Below are 24,613 nucleotides of genomic sequence, written 5' to 3' on the forward strand. Positions count from 1 at the left end.
GAATCTTAAAACAAATAAGACGGTTGATATTCATTAACTCAAAAAATTCCCTTTTGAGTTAATGCAGAGGATACGCACTCGTGGACTGGTCACCCAGGCCAGGACGATTTTGCATAATGGTCCTGAAAAGTTAAAATATTCACTAATAAAATATGAAGGTCCACTTCGGAAGGCAGCCGCAGGTTGTGGATTTGGGCTTTGCCATGTTCTCGGCCTACATAACGAATTACAGAAAACAGATGGCTTCCTTCCGCTAAACAAAAATTTGAACTGCTTTCAATTGGGCTGCGTCATCATATTCTAAGCGTTGTTGAAGATTTGATCAAATTCATATTATTTATCAGCTAGTTTTGAGTTACTTTTTGATGAAGTGCATGCATCTTATAAGAAAGAACACAATCGTTCATATTCATGCATCTTAAATATTGATTCTCTGTAAAGAAAATATTAAGTCTTCAAATGTTTTATCTGTACCAAATCATCGTTATTTGTTATGTTCGAATTCGATTCAATCTCTCGTCTTATATCAGACTTCTCTCTCATTTAAAAATGTGTTTGATGAGTCTTAAGTACGAAATAATTATTGAAGCAATACAATTTTGTGTTATTTTACTGAATAATTATTGATTTATCGTATTATTTACCCTTGTACATGACTTTAATATTTAAAAAAAAGAAGTGTGCATTGATCTTTTAAACTTTCTGAACAGAAAATTACTTCCTTAAAAAAAATAGTCGTAAATAATATAAACGATAAAATTGTGACAACTTATAATATAAAAAGGTTTGTTACTAAAAAAAACATGTATTGGTTGCATTATTTACTATTAGAAAAGTATTTTATCAAATAAAATATAAGTATAGATGTCCATTAGTATTCAAATAAAAAATTTATCGAATGCAGCACGATTTAAAAATCTTTTAATTATCAAACAAATGTCCATAAAATTACAACCTCAATATTTCAAGTCAATAGATTACCGATTTGAAATTACATCAAATTCAATATACAACCTTTTTCAAACCATTAAAAAAAAGATGTCTATAACTATATCTTTTGTGTTGATAAATATTAATTTGTCATGATTGCCTAATAAATAATTTTGTGATAGTGTGACAGATCTCTTTGCTATTATTACGTGTGTTATACACAATCCATCCTCGCTTCCATAACTCTGAAACCTTAACCAGAGAAGAATCTTTTCCATGATTGCCACGGTAGAAAGCCACCTGCGCACAAAAATTGAATAGAAATAGAAAAGGTATTCAACTTCATTTCCCAAATGCTCATGTCAAAAAAATCAGATGGTATGCCTTTGTGGTTTGCATTAATAGATAACACTAGCACAAATCTTAAAGGAGCCCCATGCATTACAGGCAAGGGCCGGATTGGTCCGGATTCTAATTGGACTGGCCGGAGTTAAACTCAAACAGTGTGTTAATGCATAGGATGCGAACTTATACCAGTGCTGACTGTAGGGGTGGATTCAAGATTTTCATTATGAGGGCCAGGAGGAAAAAAAATAGCGAATCGGATTTAATATCTAATAAGGTTCAAACCCGTTAGCTAATCGGGTACTAGATAAAAAAACAATGCTCGAACTTATTATTAGTTTTTTTGAGAGATTGGCAGAGGCTGTTAATAGAAGAACAATGCTCTAACTTATAATTTTTAATACTCTAATTTCAAATTTTTAATACTCTAATTTCAAATTTCTAATGCTTTAACTTCTAATTATAATTACCAATCCAAAGAATTTATTATAATTTTAATCCTAAATTTATCCTTAATCTTAAATTGTCAAAAGGCAGGCCAATTGAGAGAGAATGAGAAGAAATTGAGACTTTCTTTACCACAGCCTTGGCATCGAACATAAATTTTGTCTCTGAGCACCAGACCCGAACCTCCACACTCTTCACAGTTCTTTTGCGCAATCTGCACCACACTTTATAGATTTTAGCCTAAGAAGTTCCTTAACAGTACTAATAGAGTAATATATACCAAGTGTTTGCCTCCCAATTTACAGCTGCATAGAAAAAGTAGTTAAAAAAAAAAACACAACTTTTATTGGTTAAAATTTACTGAATTGAGAAAAGACAAGATTTGAATTTCAATCCTGACTTACAATCCTCTTGCCGAACTCAAATCCTGCCACCACAAATGGAATAACCCCAGCTGCAATTGCACAAAGATGGAGGAGTCGAGCACAAAAGCTAATTACTGATGTGAAATTAAAGCAAATTTTATGGACCAAGATGAAAAAATACATATGAAATGGAAGAACCTAGTGCGCCGACGGTTATTTGCCACGTTATAGGCACGGCCGCGAGGTCGGTTGCTGCTCCTTCAATTGCCTGAGTTCTCGTCCGTGCTCTGACAGACCTGGCCCCACCAGTCAGATGGAGTCTATGGGCCCCACGTCTAAGGAGGTAGGGTTTCTGGAGACGGGGAACAGATAGCGCAAGCGAGGCGCTCTCCATCTCTCTTGATCTCTTCTACCTGTCAGTGAAGCGGAGAGGAGGAAGCTTTTTGTAAATTGAAAAAAGAAACAAAAATACACACTAATTAAAGTCGAAATGTAAATACAGAAATATTTACCTGCTGTTGTTAAATTGCTTTGGAATTTGGATCACAGGTACATTCAGCAACATCCAGCCACATATATGTTTATGTTTACGTATCATTTTGCTAGTTTCGGACACAACTCGTCACCTCTTCCACACAGTTTTGTTATGAACAACACAATATTTCTGACATTTCTAACTCCACAGACAATTTTATTCTTCTTTAATCAATTGTCATCTTTAATGTTTAAAAATGTTGTTTATATTATGCATGTAGTTAGTGGATGGTACATAAGAATGTGTGAATGCATATGTGATAAGATGTGTGTGTGTGTTTTTTTTTTTTTCTAAATAGAATCTTTTTAGTGCTTTAGTTAAAAACAATAGATAAATATTAAATAATTAAGATGGACCATTATATTTATATACATAATAAGATGAAAATTTGGAAAATATATATATATAGAGTTAGGCTGGGTGCTATGGATAGCATAGAGGCCTCTATGCTACGGCTCAATATTCGAGTTTTCAAAATTCAAACAGTCGATCCGAACCGTTCATCTTATTCTCCATATTAATATCTGCTTGGAGACCAAATTTTATAATTTTCTGAATTTTTTTACTATTTATTAAGCCACTTTGAAAATCGCTAATCCAACGGTTTTACTGTTTTGTACAGTCACCGTTGGATCAACAATTTTGTAAAATACTTAATAAATAGTAAAAAAATTCAGAAAAATATAAAATTTGGTCTCCAAGCAGATATTAATATGGAGAATAAGATGAACGGTTCGGATCGACCATTTGGATTTTAAAAACTCGAATATTGAGCCGTAGCATAGAGGCCTCTATGCTATCCATAGCACTCAGCCTAACTCTCTCTCTCTCTCTCTCTCTATATATATATATAATTTTGTTATTAAACATGGGTATGTTTTTATGCATTTTTTTTCAGAATAAGAGGGCAACGTGTCATCTTAAGAATTTTCATTGATAAAATAGTATTTACATTAGCCTCTAATGTTAACTAAAATAAAGTACAAATTAACCTCCTATAATATATTCAATCATTTGTCTTTAAAAAAATGAAAATGAGTAAATAAAAAGAAAAACTCTAGCATCTTTTTAAACAGCGATTCAAGGACACAGGTTGACCAAAAATAAAAAATAAAAATAAAGGGGGCAAACTGAGATATAATTCCAGGGATGCACTTTGCTTTTTAAATTTTTCATCGAATTCAAAAGGAATTCTGAAAGATTCGTAAGAAAAAGTGTGGGTAAAAAAAACATATTTTAGTTTCATTTATTTTGATCACTTCTTTAATTGTTGGTGATAATTTTCAAGGCAGGCGAAAAATCCACGACAGTGAGTTGAAATAGATCCGGGCATGGCCTCATGGGTCGGAATCTGGCGTGAAATTTACTGTCCTTCCGCTATTCAGTTATTTTGATGGCATAAAAGGGCCGACTTTTCGCACTATTCCATCATGTTATTTCCCGTTTTGGTATGTACCCTCAGTCGTAGACTCGTAGTAGCATCTTGTGCCACACTGTTCAACTATTTCCGCAACTACCATCTGTGTCTTTTTTTTAGATTTTAGGAAAAGAATAGACTTACCAAATTAATGGATCAAATCTGATTTTCCCACATGGCAAAATTGTTGTCATTTTACGACCTTACTATATGCAGACCATTACATTTAAGGTAAGATTTATTGACAGACGGATTATCTGACCACATATTTCGTTGTTTGAAGCTAATAAGATATGTTTTAGAATTGAGTTCACACTGAACTTAAGAACACCCTAGTTCTACTCGAACTTCAAATACTGGTAATCTAGACAAATTCTTCCAACTTCAAATGTCTAATTATGTAACAAAAGAAAGTAACAGAGTACGACAATCAGCAAGAAAACCAAGATAAATCCAAATATTAAAACAAACATACCAAGCCAAGCGACGCCCTAGATCCAAATATTTTTCAGCTTTTATATTCAAGAAGCCAAAAGACCTATTAATATATATATATATTCATTTCTCCATAATTTAACAGTGTTGTTGTTTATCCAAATAAATTCAGCTTTTAATTAAAGAAGCCAAAAGACCTATAATTTATTCGGTTTTCCCCTCTAAACAGCATACTTTAACAGAGGTGCTCAGACAGCACAAATGACAAACACATTGAATCAGGGCAGACAAAAAATGATGATACTAGGAAAATTCTAAGCTGTCAAAATTGCAAGATATTACACTGATTTTGATAATCATCAGCGTGGAAAATCCCATCTCCTAAATACATGTTTTGATGGATTTGTCAAAGTTTAAAAAAAAAAAAAAAAAAATACTCTATTACTTCAAACAAGAAAGAGCTCCTCAAACAACAACTCTTTTCTCACAAAATTCCACATGAATAAATGCATTTTCACAAGGGTTAATATGCAAATTACCACTTGCCCAACAATCCTGGTTTCTTCTGCCCTTGCATGCGTCTTCCCAAACCACAACAATTAAAGAAAGCAAAAGAAAAATCATCAAGACTATTTGAATGAAGAGGTTCGAAATAATCATAAAATTAAATAACAAAAAAAAAATGACATGAAATTACAATATGCAAACAGATGCCTAATGTGCACACTGCAGGCTCCCGATCAAGGCAGATTCTAATTACAGCGGTAGTAAGTGGTTTGCTAAAGATCCCATGGAACAAACTCTTATAAAAATAATCAGTACTCTTTAAAACCAATGTAAATTATTTTTACTAAATGATGTTCTCGCTGTATTTGTGTTACTTTGGGTTTTATAATTATGTTAAAGGTTTACTGGAGGCAATAAATATGGTTCATTTTATAAATAAAAAAATAAAGATGTACAGTACCTCTGATGTTCCTTTGAACGCTCGAGGAACTCTTTGGGAATATCATGGCCCTGGTATGATTGCAGAACAGCCCTTATGTCTGCTGGTCTGTGTAAAGCCACATCTGTATTACATATGAATATAAGAAATCTGATTAGCATCAATTAATTTTTCAAGCAAAAATAAAGGGAAGCAGACAATAGAAGGCAACTCAAGAGTCAAGAAAGAGAGCCATAATTACAACCAATGCATACCAGCACCAGTACTTTCACTCTAAATCACTTTGGCCCTGACTCGATTTAAGCCTCAAATTAATTAGTTCAACCTTAGTTACAAAGGTAAAACAGGGAAAAGAAGTGACAATAAAACAAGAACTAAATTGGCAATCCAAGAGTTGACATAATAAGTGGCTGGAAAGGGCAACTGTTAAAGAACAATAAACATATAAAAAAATAAATGGAAATAACACTAGATCAAATAACTTTACATTCAAGAAATGGAAGCAAATCCAAGAGTTCAGTGTCGAGATTATCATCCATCTTCCAAGGCTTGATCGGTACAGCATTTTCAGGCTGGAGGCATGATTCCAATGCATGTCCGCTTATATATATTATCCTTGAAGGGTCTCTGTTCAGCTTTGATAAATCCTATAGAGCATATAACAAAGATACTTTTCACAGATCTTTTTTGATAAATCCTTGAAGGGTCTCTGTGCAGCAATGTGTTTTGAGAAACAACCTCCAAATGATACTTTTCACAGATCTTTTTTGCTTTAGGAAGAGATTTTTGGGGACAGTTAAAATAGTTATTATTTGAGGGGTATGCAAGGAGTTAGGCTAATGTACTAATGTTATCATTTCGGATAATATGCTAACTGGTCATGTCACGCTTTTACATATTGGAATGGTTGGATTATAACTTGCGCATATAAATGATGTAGAATACCAAATATTACTATTGTTGAATTTTTAATATAATTTCAGATTTTGAAAGATGCCCTTATTTGATATGCAAACATTTTCATCTTCATTATTTTTAGAGCCACCTTTCAAAAATCAGAAAAAAAGAGTAAAAATATCTATAAATATAGTAAAATTTGGTATTCTACAAGACTGATACATATATTACATTAAGTGGTTTGGATCAACCATACGGGAATGAAAAAACATGATTTGACCAATTTGCATATAGGCCGATATGCTAATGTTAGTACATTAGCCTAACTTAGTATGTAAGATCCCTCCAGACAACAAAAGCATTTAAAATGTACATAAGATCACTCCATACAATTTAAAAGATCTGATAAGAATCCTCTGAAGAAGGAAAACTACATGCATAGACAGGAATCATATAGAAAACAATACTGAAAGCTGAAACCTTCCTCTTCCATAGGGAAAGGGTGATGCATGTACTAGACATACCACAATACAAGCCAAATTTAAATTTTAACAACAGTGTCATATGAAACAATTTCTCTGCATTATTTATTTAACCGATTAATTTAACAAGTACAATACCTATTTACAAATTACGAATATAATAAATTTTCTGAGTCATCACATTGACAACTTATAAGAACTGCAATTTTACAAAAATAAAAAAGGATGCAAATATGACATACCCGAAAATGTTTTCCATCAATGTACTTGGTAGCTGGCCTTGAAAGTCTATATCTGATGCAGCCTTTTTGGTCCATCCGATCAATTACTGGATCAACAAACTTAAAGAAGACACAACACATATTAAACTGATACCTTTAAAATGATTTAGACTAATTCCACCTCTTTTAAAACATTACCATGGGTAATTGATCGGAGTACACAACAATCTCATAAAATTTTGCAAGGCGTTCCAAAAATGCTTCCAATCCGGGCCTTTTGAATGTCCTCCATCCTCTCTCACGCTAAAATAAAAACCATTCTTTAATTAAATTAATCTAGGTAGAAATAGAATGAATGAGTGAGTGAGTGTGTGAGAGAGAGAGAGAGAGTGTGTGTGTACCCTCCAGTCCGAGTAGATAAGGGTCTCTTGTAGATCGAGAACCAGTGTGAAAACGTGTTGTTCTTGTGGGTGTAAATCTGGGAGAAGCTTCTCTGATAATGGTTCTGTAAAGCCCTAAAAAAAGGAAACAAGAACAGTGGTTGCACTTATTAAATTGTCCAAAAAAAGCACCTGTGCGTGCACATACATGTATTCAAAATATAACTGCAAGGGAAAAGACACAAACCCGAACTTCCTCCTCAATTTTAGCTCTTGTATTTAGATAAAAGTCTATTGGCTTAACTGCAACTGGAGAAAAAGAAAGACACAAGGCATATCTTACTATCAGAAATAGTGATAAATTATTTAAAAAAACATCATTACTTTTATGCTTTATCGGCGGTGTGTGCTTCAAAAGGTGCAACTAATGTTGATATTGTAATGTACTTACTTGACCAAGCTCCGGACTTGAGGAAAACCTTTGCTTTCTGCATGGATGAAAACCAAATTATTCACCAAGCTGTAATGATGTTACATTGTGTGCTGTTCGGATAATTTCAGTTCCTGCCTTTCGAACTTTTTGAGTTCATTTTTGGTTATTGGTGTTCAATTTCTAAATAAATGGGCGTTAAGAGTCATATCCCATCCAGAGCTCTACAGTCTATACAAGTACAATAACTATGGGATAACAAATAGAGTACCTCAAGGGAGGATGAGGAGGAATTATCCTGCGCTGATAAAACAGCTTTCTTCCTGAAATCTTTTGTCATGCGCTCCAATTCATCAAGAGAATAAGCTGGAAAATAAAAAGATTATTGCACAGTCAAAGGATAGATGGAGTCCAAATTGTGTGAAACTAAGGCTTCATTGCATGATTACAACTTGATTAGGTAAAATTAAATGCATGAACAAACGAGCTAATACCACACTAGTAAGGTCAGAAAAGCATATACTGAAAAAGATAGAAATCTTCGGGTTGATCTTAACATTGGAAAATGGATAGCATATAGTAATTTAGGATGAAGAAGTTTATCCAGTTCATAATAGGCAGAAATTATCAGTCTTTTATTACTCTCTGCATTCGCACTGATCTCTGCACTAATAATTGCAGAATTCAATATGAGGTATATGGATTATCTCAAATAAAAATCAGTAATCGCAACCAGTTAGAAAAAGGAGGATAGAGAACCATATGAATAGTAACCGACAGCACCAGTAGCTCCGATCAAAGTCGTGAAAGCACCAAATTTTAACCATCCGAAAGACCTCTTCCCTCCAGCCGGTTCCTCCAGTACAGGTGTCTGAGCTTCAGCAGCCTTCTCACCAGATGCGTTAGCTTCAGAGGATACAGCACCTAAGGCAGCCGCCGCAGCCGGATCCTTTGCGGCGGCGTCGGCGAAGGCTCTAGTGGTGCGAGGGTTAGCAAAGAGGAGGGAAGAAAGAGCGCGAGCTCGCGTGATCCGACTCATGAGATGGCTCATCTCTCTTTTGTAAATTGAAACAGTGAAATTTGTTAGTGAACGAGTAGAGAGGGTTTTGGGACAAGAAAAGAGGGTTTAAGGCAAGAACCAATGTCGGCGTCGAGTCGTCGGGAAGAAGGGCAAACAAAATGAAAAAATAAAAAATAAAGAAAATATATGAGAATCTCGAGTCCGGATCCGTATTATAACAGTTGACTGAGTCCGCATCTCGATCGTCTGATTTTAAACGGAGCCAATCCGGCCACAGACCATAATTTAAGGATCTTTAATATTAGTGTAGATCTATTCTGCACGGATCTTAAAGTTAATTGGACGGTACAGATGTATTAACTCAAAAGATTTTTTTTTTGAGTTAATGCAGAGGATACGAATTCCCGTTGACTAGGGTCATGGAACTCTAGTTCGGTTACTTCCAAAATAACCCGTCGCTGTTAATTCCTTTTACCCGTTTTTCTTTTGGCATGCCATCAATCCCGGCTATTGCCTTCTTGGGTAAAAAATTAAGAATAATTATAACAATCCCCTCAACTCTGTCCCCCCATTTAACCCCGCACTCTCTCTCTCCAAATTAACTCCCTTAATTGTCTTTTATCCCCGCATTAATTCCTCTAAGAATTTCCATTTATCCCCGCATTAATTACTGCCCATTAATAACAATCCCCGCATTAATTAACAATCCCCACATTAATTATACTGTCCTCTAATAACAATCCACGCATTAACTATACTATCCTTTAATAACAATTCCCGCTAATAAATATTAATCTGTTTATTGATGTTCAAGAAAGTATTTATCATTGTTCTGACAAGTATTTATCCTTATGTCTGAGAAGTATTTATCATTGTCCCTGACATGATAATACTTTGATTTGATTAAACATTACTTATTGACAAGTTCAAGAACAAAGTTCAAGAAAATATTTATCGTTGTTCTGACAAGTATTTACGATTATATATGGAAAGTATTTATCATTGTCACAGATGTTTTACTGTAAGTTGCAATTATGTCTGAGAAGTATTTATCCATGTAACATATAGTATTTATCCATATATCATAAAGTATTTATCCTTATGTCTGAGAAGTCTCTTGTCCTCGAATAAAATCTTCATATCTGATTCTTACGAATTCATATCCTCTGAGATATCTCAAACTTTGCGTGACTTTATGGAAAATCCCAACCATTTAAGTACGTTCTGCACGAATCTCAAAGCACACATAATACTAACCCCTACATCACCCCCAAATAGGCACCGGGAACGTCGGTCACGCAAAAGTTGAGGTAAGGATGCGCACTCAATTCTAACTAACGCAGGTGCATACAATCACTACTACAAAAATGGTCATTGTACACTGCACATAGTACACGGATTTGACAATTTTATATAAAAATCGTGTAGAAATTGTAATTTTTTGGAAGCCCGAAATATCTGTGAGATCTCTACACGAATATTGATTAAAGAATCAGTGTAGAAAGCCTTGAGAGAGCTACACAGACGTTTATTAGGAATTGTACACAGATTATTGTTTAAATAACAATGTAGAAAGCCTTGAGAGAGCTACATGGATATTTATTAAAAAACCGTGTAGAAAGGTAGGAATTGTACACGGATGTTTGTTTAAATAACAGTGTAGAAAGCCTTGAGAGAGCTACACGGATATTTATTAAAAAACTATGTAGAAAGGTAGGAATTGTACACGGATGTTTTTTTAAATAACAGTGTAGAAAGCTTAATAGAGCTACACGGACCTTTATATAAAGAGCCATGTAGAAAGGTAAAAATTGTACACAGTTTTATGTTTAAATAACAGTGTAGAAAGCCTTGAGAGAGCTACACGGACGTTTAATAAAGAGTCGTGTAGAAATGTTATTTTAGGGTTTTGGTTATATAAAATGCCTTCTCCTTCTAGCGTCGTTTTGATCAATTAATACTCTCTCTCTCTGTATTGAATGTTGGTCTGATTTCTATGCATAAGGAGACCGGATCTGAGATCTTTGAAAGTGAGAAGTAAAGAAAACGCCTAAGGTCTCCATCATCAGATCTGAGGAAAACCGTTGAAGATCAGTACTAACGCTTTCGCCTAAAGATGTCTGCACTTCAGAACTGTAAGATTTAAATTACTTTGTTATTTTATTTTGGATTTACGAATTATGGATTACTTGTATTTTTGAACTACAAAACACGTCATGAATTATTAAGACTATCATTTGATATCAAAGTAATCGTAAATTCATATAATATGTAATAATTTTTTTTTATGAAATTGATTTTCAGTGGTTCGTATAAAAGCTATACAGATTCAATTAGTTTTATGTATAAATATTTTCCTATAATTTTGGACGAAAATTTTAACTGAGAATTTTTATTCTCTATTATGTATGCACATATATGTTGATGAATGTCATTTGGAGATGCAATATGTTGGAGATCTTTAACCAAGAGACATCATGTCATGGATCACATGCATACTCTTTTTTGATATGTTGGATCTAATACGCCTTAGTTTGTATGAAATTTCGGTCCAAACTAGATCATAACCAAGCATTTTGACAATTTGGGCCCAACTTGCTGAATTTTGGGCCAAAGCTTGATCATGTGGTTACTAAGTGGTAAGGATATAACTTTTATACAAACATTGTATTAGATCCTGAGGAGTATATGTTATGTTTTATCACATGGGATTGTATGCACAAAAGGCTTTGTATATATATATGTTGCATGAATTGTAAGCTTCTACCTTTTTTTGTTACTAACTAATACCAAATTATAATTGTAGTATGGAACAAAGCAAAAGTGTTACACCAAGGAGCAGATCGATGATGTCAAATGTATGTGGGCAAAGTGGTTTCAATTTAAATTTTGTAATGCTCAATATGGATTTGTATAATTTTGTATGATTTAGTGTACATGAATTATTTATACTGTTGTATAGTTTTGGAATTCTGAGTTTAAAAGGCCTCTATTTAATGTTTCTCTGTTTTGGAATTATAATTTTAAATGGCTAGCAAAATTGGAGGCTATTCACACAAAAAAATGAAAAAAAGAGACAATTCTACATGGACATTTAACTAAAGTCCGTGTAGAAAGGTATTTAAACATTTAAAAAAAGTTGGAAAAAAAAACAATTCTACACGGACATTTAACTAAAGTCCGTGTAGAAAGGTATTTAAACATAAAAAAATTAATAATAAGAGAGCTACACAGACATTTAGCTAAATATTCGTGTAGAAAAAGTAATTGTACACGGACATTTAGCTAAATGTCAGTGTAGAAAGAGTAATCGTACACGGCTGTTTATGTAATAATCCGTGTAGCTCGATTATTTTGAGAGAGACGCTGGCAAGTGTTTGTACACGGTTAGTTATGTAATAATCCGTGTAGCTCTCGATAATCGCACACGGGTAAATATCCGTGTGTAAATATTCAGGGATTTCTACACCCTCGCATTCCACACAGCAGGAAATCCGTGTAGCTCCCATGTTTATGTCCGTGTACAATCACTTATTTTGTAGTAGTGAATATTTAACAACCCCATAAGCGTACTTAGAAGTATTCCACACATTTAGCACATACCCATTCGTCATGGGATTATACTTGATAAAATTTGACGGTGTCACACCCCCGATCCGGAGGTGCGACGATTATTACCGCGTCTATTTACCATAACAATATACGTAACATAAGGCATGGATCTTTTTATGCATTGCCAATAGCATCCATTATTTTTGCCACATCCCAATTTATTTACAATAATTATCTGACATTTTATAGTGGATGATGCTAGAGATATATTCTCTGCACCCTGTCAGATATAATAAACCCAAATCCCATACCTTTAGGTGACCTTATTGTCAATTACCCAGAAGCGCTCTTTATCTTCGTATAATAAACCTGTAATCCACAAGGGGAAACGAGTGAGAAATAATAAATTATTTCTCAGTGCTGATTGCCACTCAGATTATTGGATTCGAAGGAAATCCATATTCAGAATGAAATCACCGCACGAGAAATTATCAGTTCAGTTCTATAATGACGAGTGCAAATGCTCAATAACAGTATCCAATTGAACAACAAAAATTATATAACCATAAAGTCAGGTAACGTTTGGGACCTAATCTTTATAACCACTAAGTCTGGTAACGTTTAGTTGCTTAACTTTACACTTTCTAGTCTGGTAACACTGATAGATACTATAACATGTATCTGTCGTGTCAGAGTTTATACCGTTCTAACTATCCTGACACCTGATTAACGGAAACAATATGAAATCAATATCACAATACTGTCATTATCGGAAAGAAAATCAGTGATAAGACAGTTACCACAGTTCATTAATCTCACAGTCGCAATTTACATTTATTCAGTATCCCCTATCCAACCGGTACTGGATTCAGTTGGGGCCATTCACCATATGCGCATAAGGGTCCTGGAGTAAAGTCTAGTAGCTAGCTAAACTTTACGATATATTAATCATTTTTCTCCACTATACGGAGGTTCAAGGATTACAGTATTCAATATTCAATCAATTCAGTCACTGTGGTTTCAATCAATCATTTTCACTAAGAACAGTCAATCGATAAACAATATCAACATGACAGTCAACAGACTTACCTGTAATTCAGTTTCAATTGTATTGGGCTATGCATATGATGCAACAGTTCAATCAATGCAGTCAATTAAATATTCAAAATGCATAGCGAGTTACGATTTAATTCCTAGTTATGAATCTCAGACTAATCCAATAACCTCGCACCTGATATCGTAGGGCAATTAGAGCGATCAATCATTACACATCGATTGTTTCAGACAGTTCCGTCAAGTTTCACTCCACAGTAACAATGCCTGTAGCATAATAACATTTTCTTTATTATAACTTACATCATTATTATTACTAGTAATCAATATATGTGCATCAGTTATTTACTTTTAGTGTTAACAGCATTATACTAATAAATTCTTCATTATTTAAATCCTTCTATAATTAAATCTAATTTTTGGTTTCAATAAATTGTCCACCAGTCAAAGAGTTTACAACCTTACATAATCAAGGTTCAAAATTCCAACATCTATGTTCAATTCAACATTTAATTTAGTCCAAAGCAACAACCTTTGTATTTTTCCTTTTTGTGTACGGACGAGTCTAACTGACTCAAGCTCAAATTGAAGAGTTTCCCATAATATACAAGTCATTTTTATATCCTAATCATTAAATCCTTTCCTAACGGAGTTCAAGGATCAAGGTTCAATCATTTTGCAACTCAATCCCACTGACATGGAAACCTATTCATTTCATGAGGATTTAACAAATATACTTTCAAATATTAAACAAGTTTTATTTCTATTTCAATCACTACATAAATTATAGCTACTCACTCAAGTTGTTTAACAATTCCAAATCTTTAAATCAGATTAAGAAAAGAACGAGATAAAAGATGAATACCAATATGGATTCTCTTGTTGCCATTAATCACTTGCTTTCTTGCTTAGTTCAATAGCAGCATATATCATGCTCAATCAAGCTCAAGAAATTTATCACCAAAAATCTTAATTCAAATAAGAATAAGAGAAGTGGACCCTCAGTTACGTTTTTATTTCTCTTTCTTGTTCTTTTGCTCTCTACGGGAGAGAGAAGGAATACTCTTAATTAGGGCGTGTTCGGATGTCACGGGATTACGGAATGGGAATGGAAATGGGAATAGGAATTCACTTTTGAAAAAGTGGGAACCCACGGGTACGGAATGCACGGGATTAATTATGGGAATATGAGAAAATGAGTGTTCGTTTGTATTATGGAATTAATTGTGGGAAAGTTTTATTTATTTTAAAATATGTATATTTATTTAATTGGTTTAGTTTAATTTAGTTATAAATAATTTTTTATTTAATTATCGTTTTTGAATAGTATAGCGTTCTGTTTTTGTATTCATGTTAACCAATGGTAAACATAATTTTTTTTAAATATGTAACATTTGGTGAATATTTTATTAATAATAAAATAAAATAAAATTGATTAAATTATAATATTAAAAAGATGAACCATTTCTAATAATAAAATATTACTAAAATAGTACAAATAAAATAAGAAAATATTTATAAATAAATTAAAAAATAAGAAAACAACAATTAAAAACATTTACAAAAAATAAATATTTATAAACATTTACAAAAAATAAACATTTATAAAATATATTTTCTATTTAAATTTTCTCATATTTTTAAATTTTAATGAATTGTAAAAAATTTGATGTACTTTGTAAAAATAATAATAATAATATATTAATATAATTAACAATGAGGTAGTCTACGGTGAGTTGCGAAGTAAAACGCATTTCTACTTCACGCCGTATTTTTATTTTGAAAGTCCAAATTACCGATCTGAACCGTTAGATATTTAATCCATATTGAAATGTGCTTGGAGACCAAATTTTACATTTTTTGGAATTTTTGTACTATTTATTAAGCATTTTTTAAAATTGCTGTTTTGCTGTGAACAGTAAAAAACAGTAAAATTTTCTGGACCATCAGATCAGCGACTTTCAAAATTGCTTAATAAATAGTAAAAAAATTTCAAAAAAATATAAAATTTGGTCTCCAAGCACATTTCAATATGAAGAACAAGATGAACGGTTCGGATCGATATTTTGAACTTTAAAATTGCAAAATATGAGCGTGAAGTAAAATAGTCGCTTTACTTCGCAACTCACCGTAGCCTAGCTCATTAACAATATATGGTTTTACTGAATAGTAAATTAACCGAGATAATTATAGCTTGTTGCGACTTTAAGTTACCTAAAAAGCATGCCTTAATTTTTGATCGATCATTTTATTTCTTTTTATCGTTTTGAATTATCAGATAATTATAGCTTGTTCTGACTTTACATTTAATTATTTCTTTTTATAGGTCAAATCCGTTATTTTAAGGGGAATTGTGATATCCGAATCCAGACAAGTTGTTTAGTCCCACAAAGAAAAAGATAATATAAAGAGAACTCTTTATATAGTCGAAACTCATGATCAACATTAACGAAAAGTGAGAGAGGAGAGAGAGTCAGAGCAGTAGAGTGAGAGAGAGTGAGAAATAAAAAATGCAGTCCAACTGAATAATTTATTTCCCATAATTTTGAACTGTGTAGAGAAGAGCTGGGGAAAAATAATGGGAACAGAAGGGAAATAATTGAGCCAACCGAACACCCTCAAGGGATTCTAATCCTACTTACCCATTCCCCATCTAATTTCTACAGAAAAATGACCTACCGAACAGGGCCTAAAGAGTAATTAAGTAGGTGGGTGTTTCACCCAGCATAGGCCTCGTGGCCTTGTGCCATTTGGTCACTCTTTTATTTTTATTTTTTTTTATTTAAAGTTTGCATCTTCATAATTTGACCTTAAACTTGTCAAGTTTTATAAATCAGTCCAAAAACTTAAAGAGTGATGCTTCTGTGCATACAAGGACCTATTTGTAAAATGAACATATTTTTATTTTCAAAGTTCAAACAGTCGATCCGAACCGTTCATCTTGTTCTCCATATTAATATGTGCTTGGAAACCAAATTTTACATTTTTCTGAATTTTTTTACTATTTATTAAGATGAGTACAAAAAATATCAAAATTCAGACCATTGAATTTTGTACCCATCTTAATAAATAGTAAAAAAATTCAGAAAAATGTAAAATTTGGTCTCCAAGCACATATTAATATGGAGAACAGGTTGAACGGTTCGGATCGACTGTTTGAACTTTGAAAATAAAAATATGTTCATTTTACAAATAGGTCCTTGTATGCACAGAAGCATTTGCCAAACTTAAAAATAACATTATAAATATTATCAACTATTAATTTTCCATTATTTATTATGCATAATACATATCTATTCCAATTGAAAGATTGGTGCACTTAAAAATCTCTTAAATTTGTCATTTTAAATTTCATGAAACTCTGAATGTTTCAAATTCTCGAACTATTATTTTTATAATATTCTAATTCCTATATATTATATCTCATAACATTTCATATAATACTTTCTGTTATTAATTTTCAAAATTATATTTTGCATAATGTTACAGACGGTCATGAAAATATATTTGTGTACAAAATGAAAATCTCTGAGTATGAATATGCACAAAATTAATTATAAGAATGTGATGAAATGAGTATTTGGTTATATATTGAAATTAGTTGTGGAAAATTTTAATTTATTTTAAAAATATATATTTCTATTTAAATTTTGTCATCTATTTAAAATAAAAACATTGTAAAATAATTCAACTAATAATGTGTAGTAAAAAAATTTCATATATTTAAATTTTAATAATTTGAAAAAAAAATGAGATGTAATTCGTAAAAAAAAGGTCATATTTGAACATGAACTATTATTTGTCTCGCAAGAAGATGTGAGGAAATGATAGGGAGAGAATTACTAAAAAAAACGTTAATAATGTATAGTAAATTACATCTCATTTCTCCTTTGTGGAGAGCAAAGTTATAAATAGTGCGCTATAGCGTTTTTAGACCATAAAAGCTATGGCGCTATCAGCACTATAGCGGCGCTTTTTGGATATAGCGTTGTTTTTTTAATCAATCCGCTATGATACGATAAATGTTATTTAAATCTTTGGTGGAGAGAGAGTTATTAAAAAGGGAGAGAGGGGATGAGAGAGAAGACGAAAAACAATTGAGCTAGACCGAATTTTTGTTTCCAAAAAATAATACTTAAATGGAAAAGGTTGGGAAGCCCATATGAAAAAAGGGTATTATTTTCAGCTCAACTATTGAAAGAAACTTCTCTCTCTGAATCTATTTTACTCTTCACATACTCTCTATCTTATGTCACAAATAATACAAAAGTTAACAAAAAAAAAATAATAATAAAAGGAAAGTATTTTCAAGTATAGAAGACAAATTAAAAAATGTGACGTTCCGCTATCAGTATTGTTTTTATTTAATAAGACAGATAAATGTAATATATATCTATAATTATCAAACTATGCATCTCAAGTTCTCAACCATATATGTATATAATAGCTAGTGGCAATAATAAATTAGAGTACATGTGTACTATATATAGTAATGTACTCGGCCTACATTTAATCAAAAAATTGTTACAATCATTCTTCTCAATATTCACTACTATTTCGTTCATTAACATTTATATTAACTGAGACAAATAAGGAAGAGACAGAGTAAAGGAGTAAAATAGTTATTTAGAGCGAAAAAATTCCTGTTCAGCAACAGGTAGAATAGTGGAGGAACAGAGAAATTGTGAAATTGAGAATTTATCACTCTTTCTCTCTATTCCAATTGTGTCCGGCAAACTTAATATTTGAAATAACAAAAGTAACTTTTCACTAAAATATAAAATTAGTACAAATGATTTTTATAACCTTGTTGAATTTTGAGGAATGCAACATAAAGTGATGAATATTAACACATGAATGAATTACATATTCAATAAAATGTTAAATACAAATTGCGATAATAAAATGATAAAATAAAAATGATAATACAGTAAAAAAAATTTGGTACTAACATATTTGAAAAAAAATATATAAATTTACAAGAAATAAACTGCACCTTGGAAAAAAACTTGATTCTGGTATCATGTACTGTACCAATTTGGAACCTTCATTTTTGTTATTACAACCCCACTCTTCTAAAAATTCTAAAAAACCTCTAGAGTCCTTAAAAAACACTAAAATTATAATTTCTTCATGCTACTATTATGTGATCAACGATTGTACCATGGTACTAGAGGATCTCGATAGGTCATCTGAATATCTTGAACTGGAGAGAGATATTGCAAAGATATTCCATAAAACCCTTCTTCATGCATCCATTTAAGTAGATAGGCTTTGATGTCTTCTTCCGTTGATACATGTCCGAAAATCAACCAAATAAATAATTAGTAAATCATAAACCTAACAAAATTGATTGGGCAATGAGGAAAACAAACCTCATTTCTCATTTTTCAGACACGCCATCAGAATATTTTTATTTCAACTTAGCTCATCAACCGTCTTAAACTAGAGTAAAAACATAGACTGGTCAATTTCTTTCAAGAACCTCTTCAACCTGATACCCGATAGCCTCCTCGAACCCGCGATTGACATAAATAATGGAGAAATATGGCTATAGATGAATAACCAAACTAATAAAAAGCAAAAGGGGAAGCAAGATGGAAGAGCAAAAACATCAAAAGGGATCTCATTTGAAAGAGCATTTTGAGTTTATCAATCTTGTAGTTTTAATTTCTCAAATCTCCCAATAGATTGTCATTAATTTTAGTTGGAGTTAATGAAGAAAAAAGTTAATCTTTCCTCTGGAATTGTGCACGAAGAAGGGTGGGAGAGAAGAAGTGTTGGGAGTCTTAAATTAGAATGGGGCTACCACATCATCAAAATGAAGATAAAAGTAGTATTTTTTTTTATTTTCTATTCCGGCTCAATTCTCAATTCCAACTCACCCCTGGAATTGAGAAAAGTAAAAAAGTGGCCTATTCTTGCTTCTCTATTCCAATTCATTGAGATCATGTTCGGCAGGGATAGGATATAAATTCTGCTCAATTCCTCTATTCTCTACCTGCCGAATAGGCCCACTAAGAACTAGATCATCTGAATAGATTTGGAGAAATAATGGAAAATTTAATCCAATTCCATTTAGGGCTTGTTCGGCCGACAAATGGGAATGGACATGGACACGGAAAATCGGGAATTGAACTGAAAAACACTGTTCCCGTGAAAAAAAAAAATCAGTTGAACTGATTTTTTTTTTCCCATGTGAACAGTGATTCGTCCAAACATGCCCTAAAATTTCATAAATTCCTAAGCATCTGAACAGGTAGTCAGTTTGGTTTGCCACAAGATTGTGCAGAATGAGATTTTTTAGGTTTGCAAACCCACAATTTAATTTACGTGAACCCGCACTCATTGATATGCGAAAAAAGTTATGAGATTGTGCTTATGTGTGTTAAATTGTACTGTGAGGACAGTGATGAAAAATTCTATTTTGTTCTTCTAAAATACTTGATATCAATACAATTATTTTTATTAATAATTATTAATATGTAAGTAAATAAAATAATTAAATCATAACATTAAATACTTATTAATTATTATTTCATAATGATGTTTTGTGCATAAACTTGTTATTTAATTACCGAAAAAATAAAGTTAAAAGTTAAATTAACAAATTGATAATTAATGATTTTTAATTTGTTTGAAATTACAAATATGTATTTTTTTAATAATTTTAAAATACTGAAACTTATTTTATTTATCAAATATTCTGAATTTATATTTTTATATCACAACAAATATTATAATTTGTTTGCAATGTGACGCCTTAATCATGCAATAACGATGTTTCGTGTTGTATATATCAACATGTAAATGGGCACACGAAACGGAGGAACCGAATCGTCTGCCCCCAGAGTCACTGTAGAGTGGGTCCCCATATAGCTCTAAATTCAAAATCACTTTAACAGTAACCGGGCCCACCTCGCAGTGACTCTGGGGGCAGGAGATGTGCTTCCCGAAACGGATAGCATATTACATCATACATGTTTTTGCGCGCATGTTATGTGTTATGTTCATAGTTTTTTCAGTACGTCATGCGTGTGTGGTATCAGTCTATATTTTAACACCACCCATCCAGGTAGCATACTAGCACGGCATGTCTGAGATGTGCCAGCCCGAATTCGCATCACCCCAGGTATCTGATTCAAGCAAATTGGAAACGGACGGCTCAGAATCGTTATTTTAATTTAGCACGAATCTCAAAGCACATATAATACTGCCTCTGCGCCATTCCGAATAGGCACCGTTTTAAGTGAACCGTCCGTTTCAATTTGCTTGAGTCAGGTACTGAGAATTCGTATCCTCTGCATTAACTCAAAAAATAATCTATTGAGTTAATATATCTGAACCATATAATCTGCAGTAAGTAAGATCTATACAGATTAGATCTACACTAATATTAAAGAGCTTTCTGAATTATATAGGTTGTGGCTGCGTTAACTCTTTTTAAAATCAGATAATCAAAATGCGTTAACTCAAAAGATGCGGACTCAGGTACTGAAGGATTCGGATTCGTGCTATCATGGGGCATGTTGCCGCAAAGATGCGTTCGTGCTGTGGAAGCATGCTGCATGGCGTGTTTTTTTCTAAATGTTCTATTTCTATCAACTAGTGGTCCAGAATTCCAGATTGGTGGTTCCGATATTTATTCTTATTAAATATTAATAAACATAAATCATCTCGGAGAGCTAGCAATGGCTATATTATTGAGAAATGAGAACAAAAGAACGAAATGAAGAAATTAGGAAACGAAATGCTTTGAAATCTGACTAATAACAGAGTAATTGCTGGCTGGCTGCTCCCAGAATACCAGCACTACAACCCCAATAACAATTAACAAACAATCAGTCCAACTCGTTTTATACCCAATTGTGCTTGTGCTCCGGGAGTAGGCATGACTACTACATATCTCCCATTTCAGGTCCAATGTGACAGCATCAATTGTCCCTGTACCAGTTACACTGGTAGCAACAGGAAAGCTATAACAAACCCATCTTGTTCTAGAGCTCCTGCTCAGGTGTGATGCCTGGGGGCCGCCTGGTGACGAACTCCAGTATCTCCTCTCCAGCTGCCGACTCGCTGGAGGTTGGCAACGGCGAGAGCCACATTACCAACGCCACAGAAACAAGGAAGCAAGCCGTGGAGACAAGCAGCGGCCAGAAGTAGGAGATCACGTTAGAGAAAGTGGGCCCTGCTGTGAGGACAGAGAGCAGTGCTCCGGCGATCGCTGCTCCGGTGAAGAGGCGGAAACGTAGCTCTGGCCGCAGAGATGTGATTCTTTCGTGGATAGCCATTGAAGGGTTCGAGGTTGGAAAACTATTCTGAATCTAATTAGAATTTAGCTTGTAGCTTTAAAGAGAGAAGAGACTAGAAAGCGAATCAAGAGGAAGAGAGTTATATAATGGGAAGGACTAAGGAGCCTTCGGAGAAAGGAGGGGCGCTAAAGGTGGCAAAGAATTAAGATTTTTCATATAATTTGTTCGTCTTGTCCGTATGGCGGATCACTGATTAGGGTTTTATGTGGCTAATTGACCCGCTTCGACAACGGGGATACACATCTAGAATCATGAGGTCAAAGAATATTCTCTGTGTGCGTAGCAGACATGTCTTTTGGTTTCTTTCGGTCGAAGGTGTGCTTTGTGCTTGTTTGGTAGCAGATTTGATACGGGGAGAGCAGATCAGGGAACAAATTTAAGTTTGAGAAACGATCATCATCTCCAACAAGTAGCTAAGCGTTGTTGCGCACCTGTCTGTGCAAAGCATAGCAAGTTAGCACCCATCTCCATATTTTTCATTTACAAAATGTGTACACCGAACAATCATTTTCTTATTTTTTTTTGGGAAAAATTCGGCGGGAAGAAAATTAAGTTGATAAGACGAAATATTTCACTTGAGCAATGCATGCTGAGTTTCCTCAATGTCAACTAAGTTACTAAATTAATGTAGTAGTCATGACAAATTTCAATCCTAGAGATCTAAAAGCAAAGTTATATAACATCGACTAAAGTTTCATTCATTATTAATTTTTTTAATAAACACTAAACAATGCTTTTCTTTCTTTTTGTGAAAATTTAGTATGAAAAATTGATAAGACAAAATATATGCCACTTGAGCAATCCATGTTAATCATGTAACTAAATTATCAGTACATATATATCCGAAATCAAAGTTAACAATCAGGGGGCGGAGGCAGAATTTTGACTAATGGAGGTCAAAAACATAAAAAAAAAATCAATAACATAATTTTTTTAATGAAGTAAATATTAAAAAAAGTCAACATTTGCATACTTAAAGTATAAAAGTTTTGATAGCCCGAAGTGTCCCAATTTATACAAATGTGTGTTTGAGCCAGAGGCAAGTTCATTTTTTTGCTAATTAGTTTATATGCTCAAAAAATAAAACAAATGTGTCTTTGACCTTTTAATATTAATCAGATCATTAGCAACAAGAAATGGAGTTCATATAATTACTTTTAAATCTTACTGGTACAAAAATAATAGCAATGAAATTTTTTCTTACCAGAAAAATAAAATAATATTATAACAATTTATACAAACGAAAGCAATACTTGGATTACATATGTTATTGCAAATTCAGGACCAATTTGGGGACATGAGTGTTAAATTTTATTTGCTTGTTAAAAATCAATATTTGAATTTTTATTCAATAGGTAAAGTTATTTAGTGCTAAAATTTTTTATTTCTGAACTAGAATACTTCTTGATTTGGTACAATGTGCAAAAGCAATATGTTATTTCTTAGAAATTCTTACCGTGATATAAATTCTAATTGCAATTTGAATCCTAACCACTCTAAATGAAAGTTCGAGTTGGAGAATGGAGAAAATATCTATCTTTCGGTGCCCTTCAAAGATGAGAGATTGCTTCTTAAAAAAAATCATTAAAGCAAGGGAATTGAAATTAGACATTTTGATTTTGGGGGTAATATGTGGTGGGAGATGGGGAGATGAAGGAGTCCGCATCGTCTGCATTAACTCAAAAGAGCATCTTTTGAGTTAATACATATAGGCCGTCTTATGGTAAACGGAGCTCATCCGGTCCTGCCTAAAACATAGAAGTCTTTAATATTAGTGTGGATCTAATTCGCATGAATCTTAAAACAAATCGGATAGTTTAGATTCATTAACTCAAAAAATTTCCTTTTGAGTTAACGCAGAGGATACGAATTCAGAGATGAAGAGTGTTGGATTGGAGAGAGACATGTGAAGCTTCTCATCTTTTGGGAAAAAAATAATATAAAATATTATAAGTCCTCAATCTGTACACATTTAATAATTTATTTATTTTCTTGAAAAATGAATGAGGTTAACTATGTAAATTTTTCAGAAAATCTATGAAGATCATTTTTTAAGTACCTTTAACATTTAACTATAAAATATATAAAAGTAGTATGCATAATAATTATTTTTTGAAAATGAATGGATGAATTGACCCCATTTGATGTGTGTGTATTCGCCTCTGTTAACAACGATTAAAGTTATATTCATATAAAAAACCCTCGTATGTACAACACCCAACTATGACAAGAGCAAAATTTAACTGAACATTACTTTGTTCAACATGACCGCAACAAATCAAAGATACCTAGTTAATTGCCTTCATGCATGACAATATTGGAAGTAGGGCAAAGTTCAATGAGTAAAGCTAGCGTGTGACATGCCCACCAAGAAAATTTGGTGAGCATAACTCCAAAAGTATATCGGATCGACATCAAATGTCAAATCCAAACTGTTGAAATCCATGTACTTCATGAGTGATGCATATACATGCAAAATTTTGAAAGTTTCGAGTTTATTTGCTACACGGTCAAGTGGTCAAAGAAATGAACATTTTATTATAAGTTATTTTATATATTCAATTTTTATTATTTCTTTGACCACTTGACCGTGTAGCAAATAAACTCGAAACTTTCAAAATTTTGCATATATATGTATCACTCATGAAGTACATGGATTTCAACGGTTTGGATTTGGCATTTGACGTCGATCCGATATACTTTTGGAGTTATGCTCACCAAACTTTTTTGGTGAGCATGTCACACGCTAGCTTTACTCAAGTTCAATATAACAAAGATATGACTACTTATAATCAGTATATATATACGAGCTAGGCTACGGTGAGTTGCGAAGTAAAGTGACTAT

General features: G+C 32.9%; 2 protein-coding genes and 1 long non-coding RNA gene across 3 annotated transcripts; all 3 read right to left on the reverse strand.

Annotated features, from left to right (window-relative positions):
- Nucleotides 1–899: 899 nt before the first annotated feature.
- Nucleotides 900–2,731, reverse strand: LOC144569083 (uncharacterized). Its single transcript, XM_078319265.1, has 5 exons — nt 2,600–2,731; nt 2,286–2,500; nt 2,127–2,176; nt 1,855–1,936; nt 900–1,230 (listed from the first exon to the last, which is right to left on the reverse strand). The coding sequence occupies exons 2-5, from the start codon at nt 2,479–2,481 to the stop codon at nt 1,184–1,186; spliced, it is 375 nt and encodes a 124-aa protein (XP_078175391.1). The 5' UTR covers nt 2,482–2,500; nt 2,600–2,731; the 3' UTR covers nt 900–1,183.
- Nucleotides 2,732–4,624: 1,893 nt separating this feature from the next.
- On the reverse strand, nt 4,625–9,054 carry TIM50 (Haloacid dehalogenase-like hydrolase (HAD) superfamily protein). Its single transcript, XM_078319266.1, has 10 exons — nt 8,590–9,054; nt 8,102–8,196; nt 7,852–7,888; nt 7,648–7,709; nt 7,422–7,535; nt 7,219–7,323; nt 7,042–7,140; nt 5,908–6,067; nt 5,442–5,544; nt 4,625–5,055 (listed from the first exon to the last, which is right to left on the reverse strand). The coding sequence occupies exons 1-10, from the start codon at nt 8,879–8,881 to the stop codon at nt 5,010–5,012; spliced, it is 1,113 nt and encodes a 370-aa protein (XP_078175392.1). The 5' UTR covers nt 8,882–9,054; the 3' UTR covers nt 4,625–5,009.
- A 3,498-nt stretch (nt 9,055–12,552) lies between these two features.
- Nucleotides 12,553–13,692, reverse strand: LOC144569655 (uncharacterized). The gene is made up of 2 exons (XR_013516119.1): nt 13,635–13,692; nt 12,553–12,772 (listed from the first exon to the last, which is right to left on the reverse strand). It is a non-coding gene; the product is annotated as an uncharacterized LOC144569655 (long non-coding RNA).
- Nucleotides 13,693–24,613: the final 10,921 nt, after the last annotated feature.

This window comes from Carex rostrata, chromosome 18 (assembly GCF_964058835.1).
Source record: "Carex rostrata chromosome 18, lpCarRost1.2, whole genome shotgun sequence".
NCBI classification, from domain to species: domain Eukaryota; kingdom Viridiplantae; phylum Streptophyta; class Magnoliopsida; order Poales; family Cyperaceae; genus Carex; species Carex rostrata.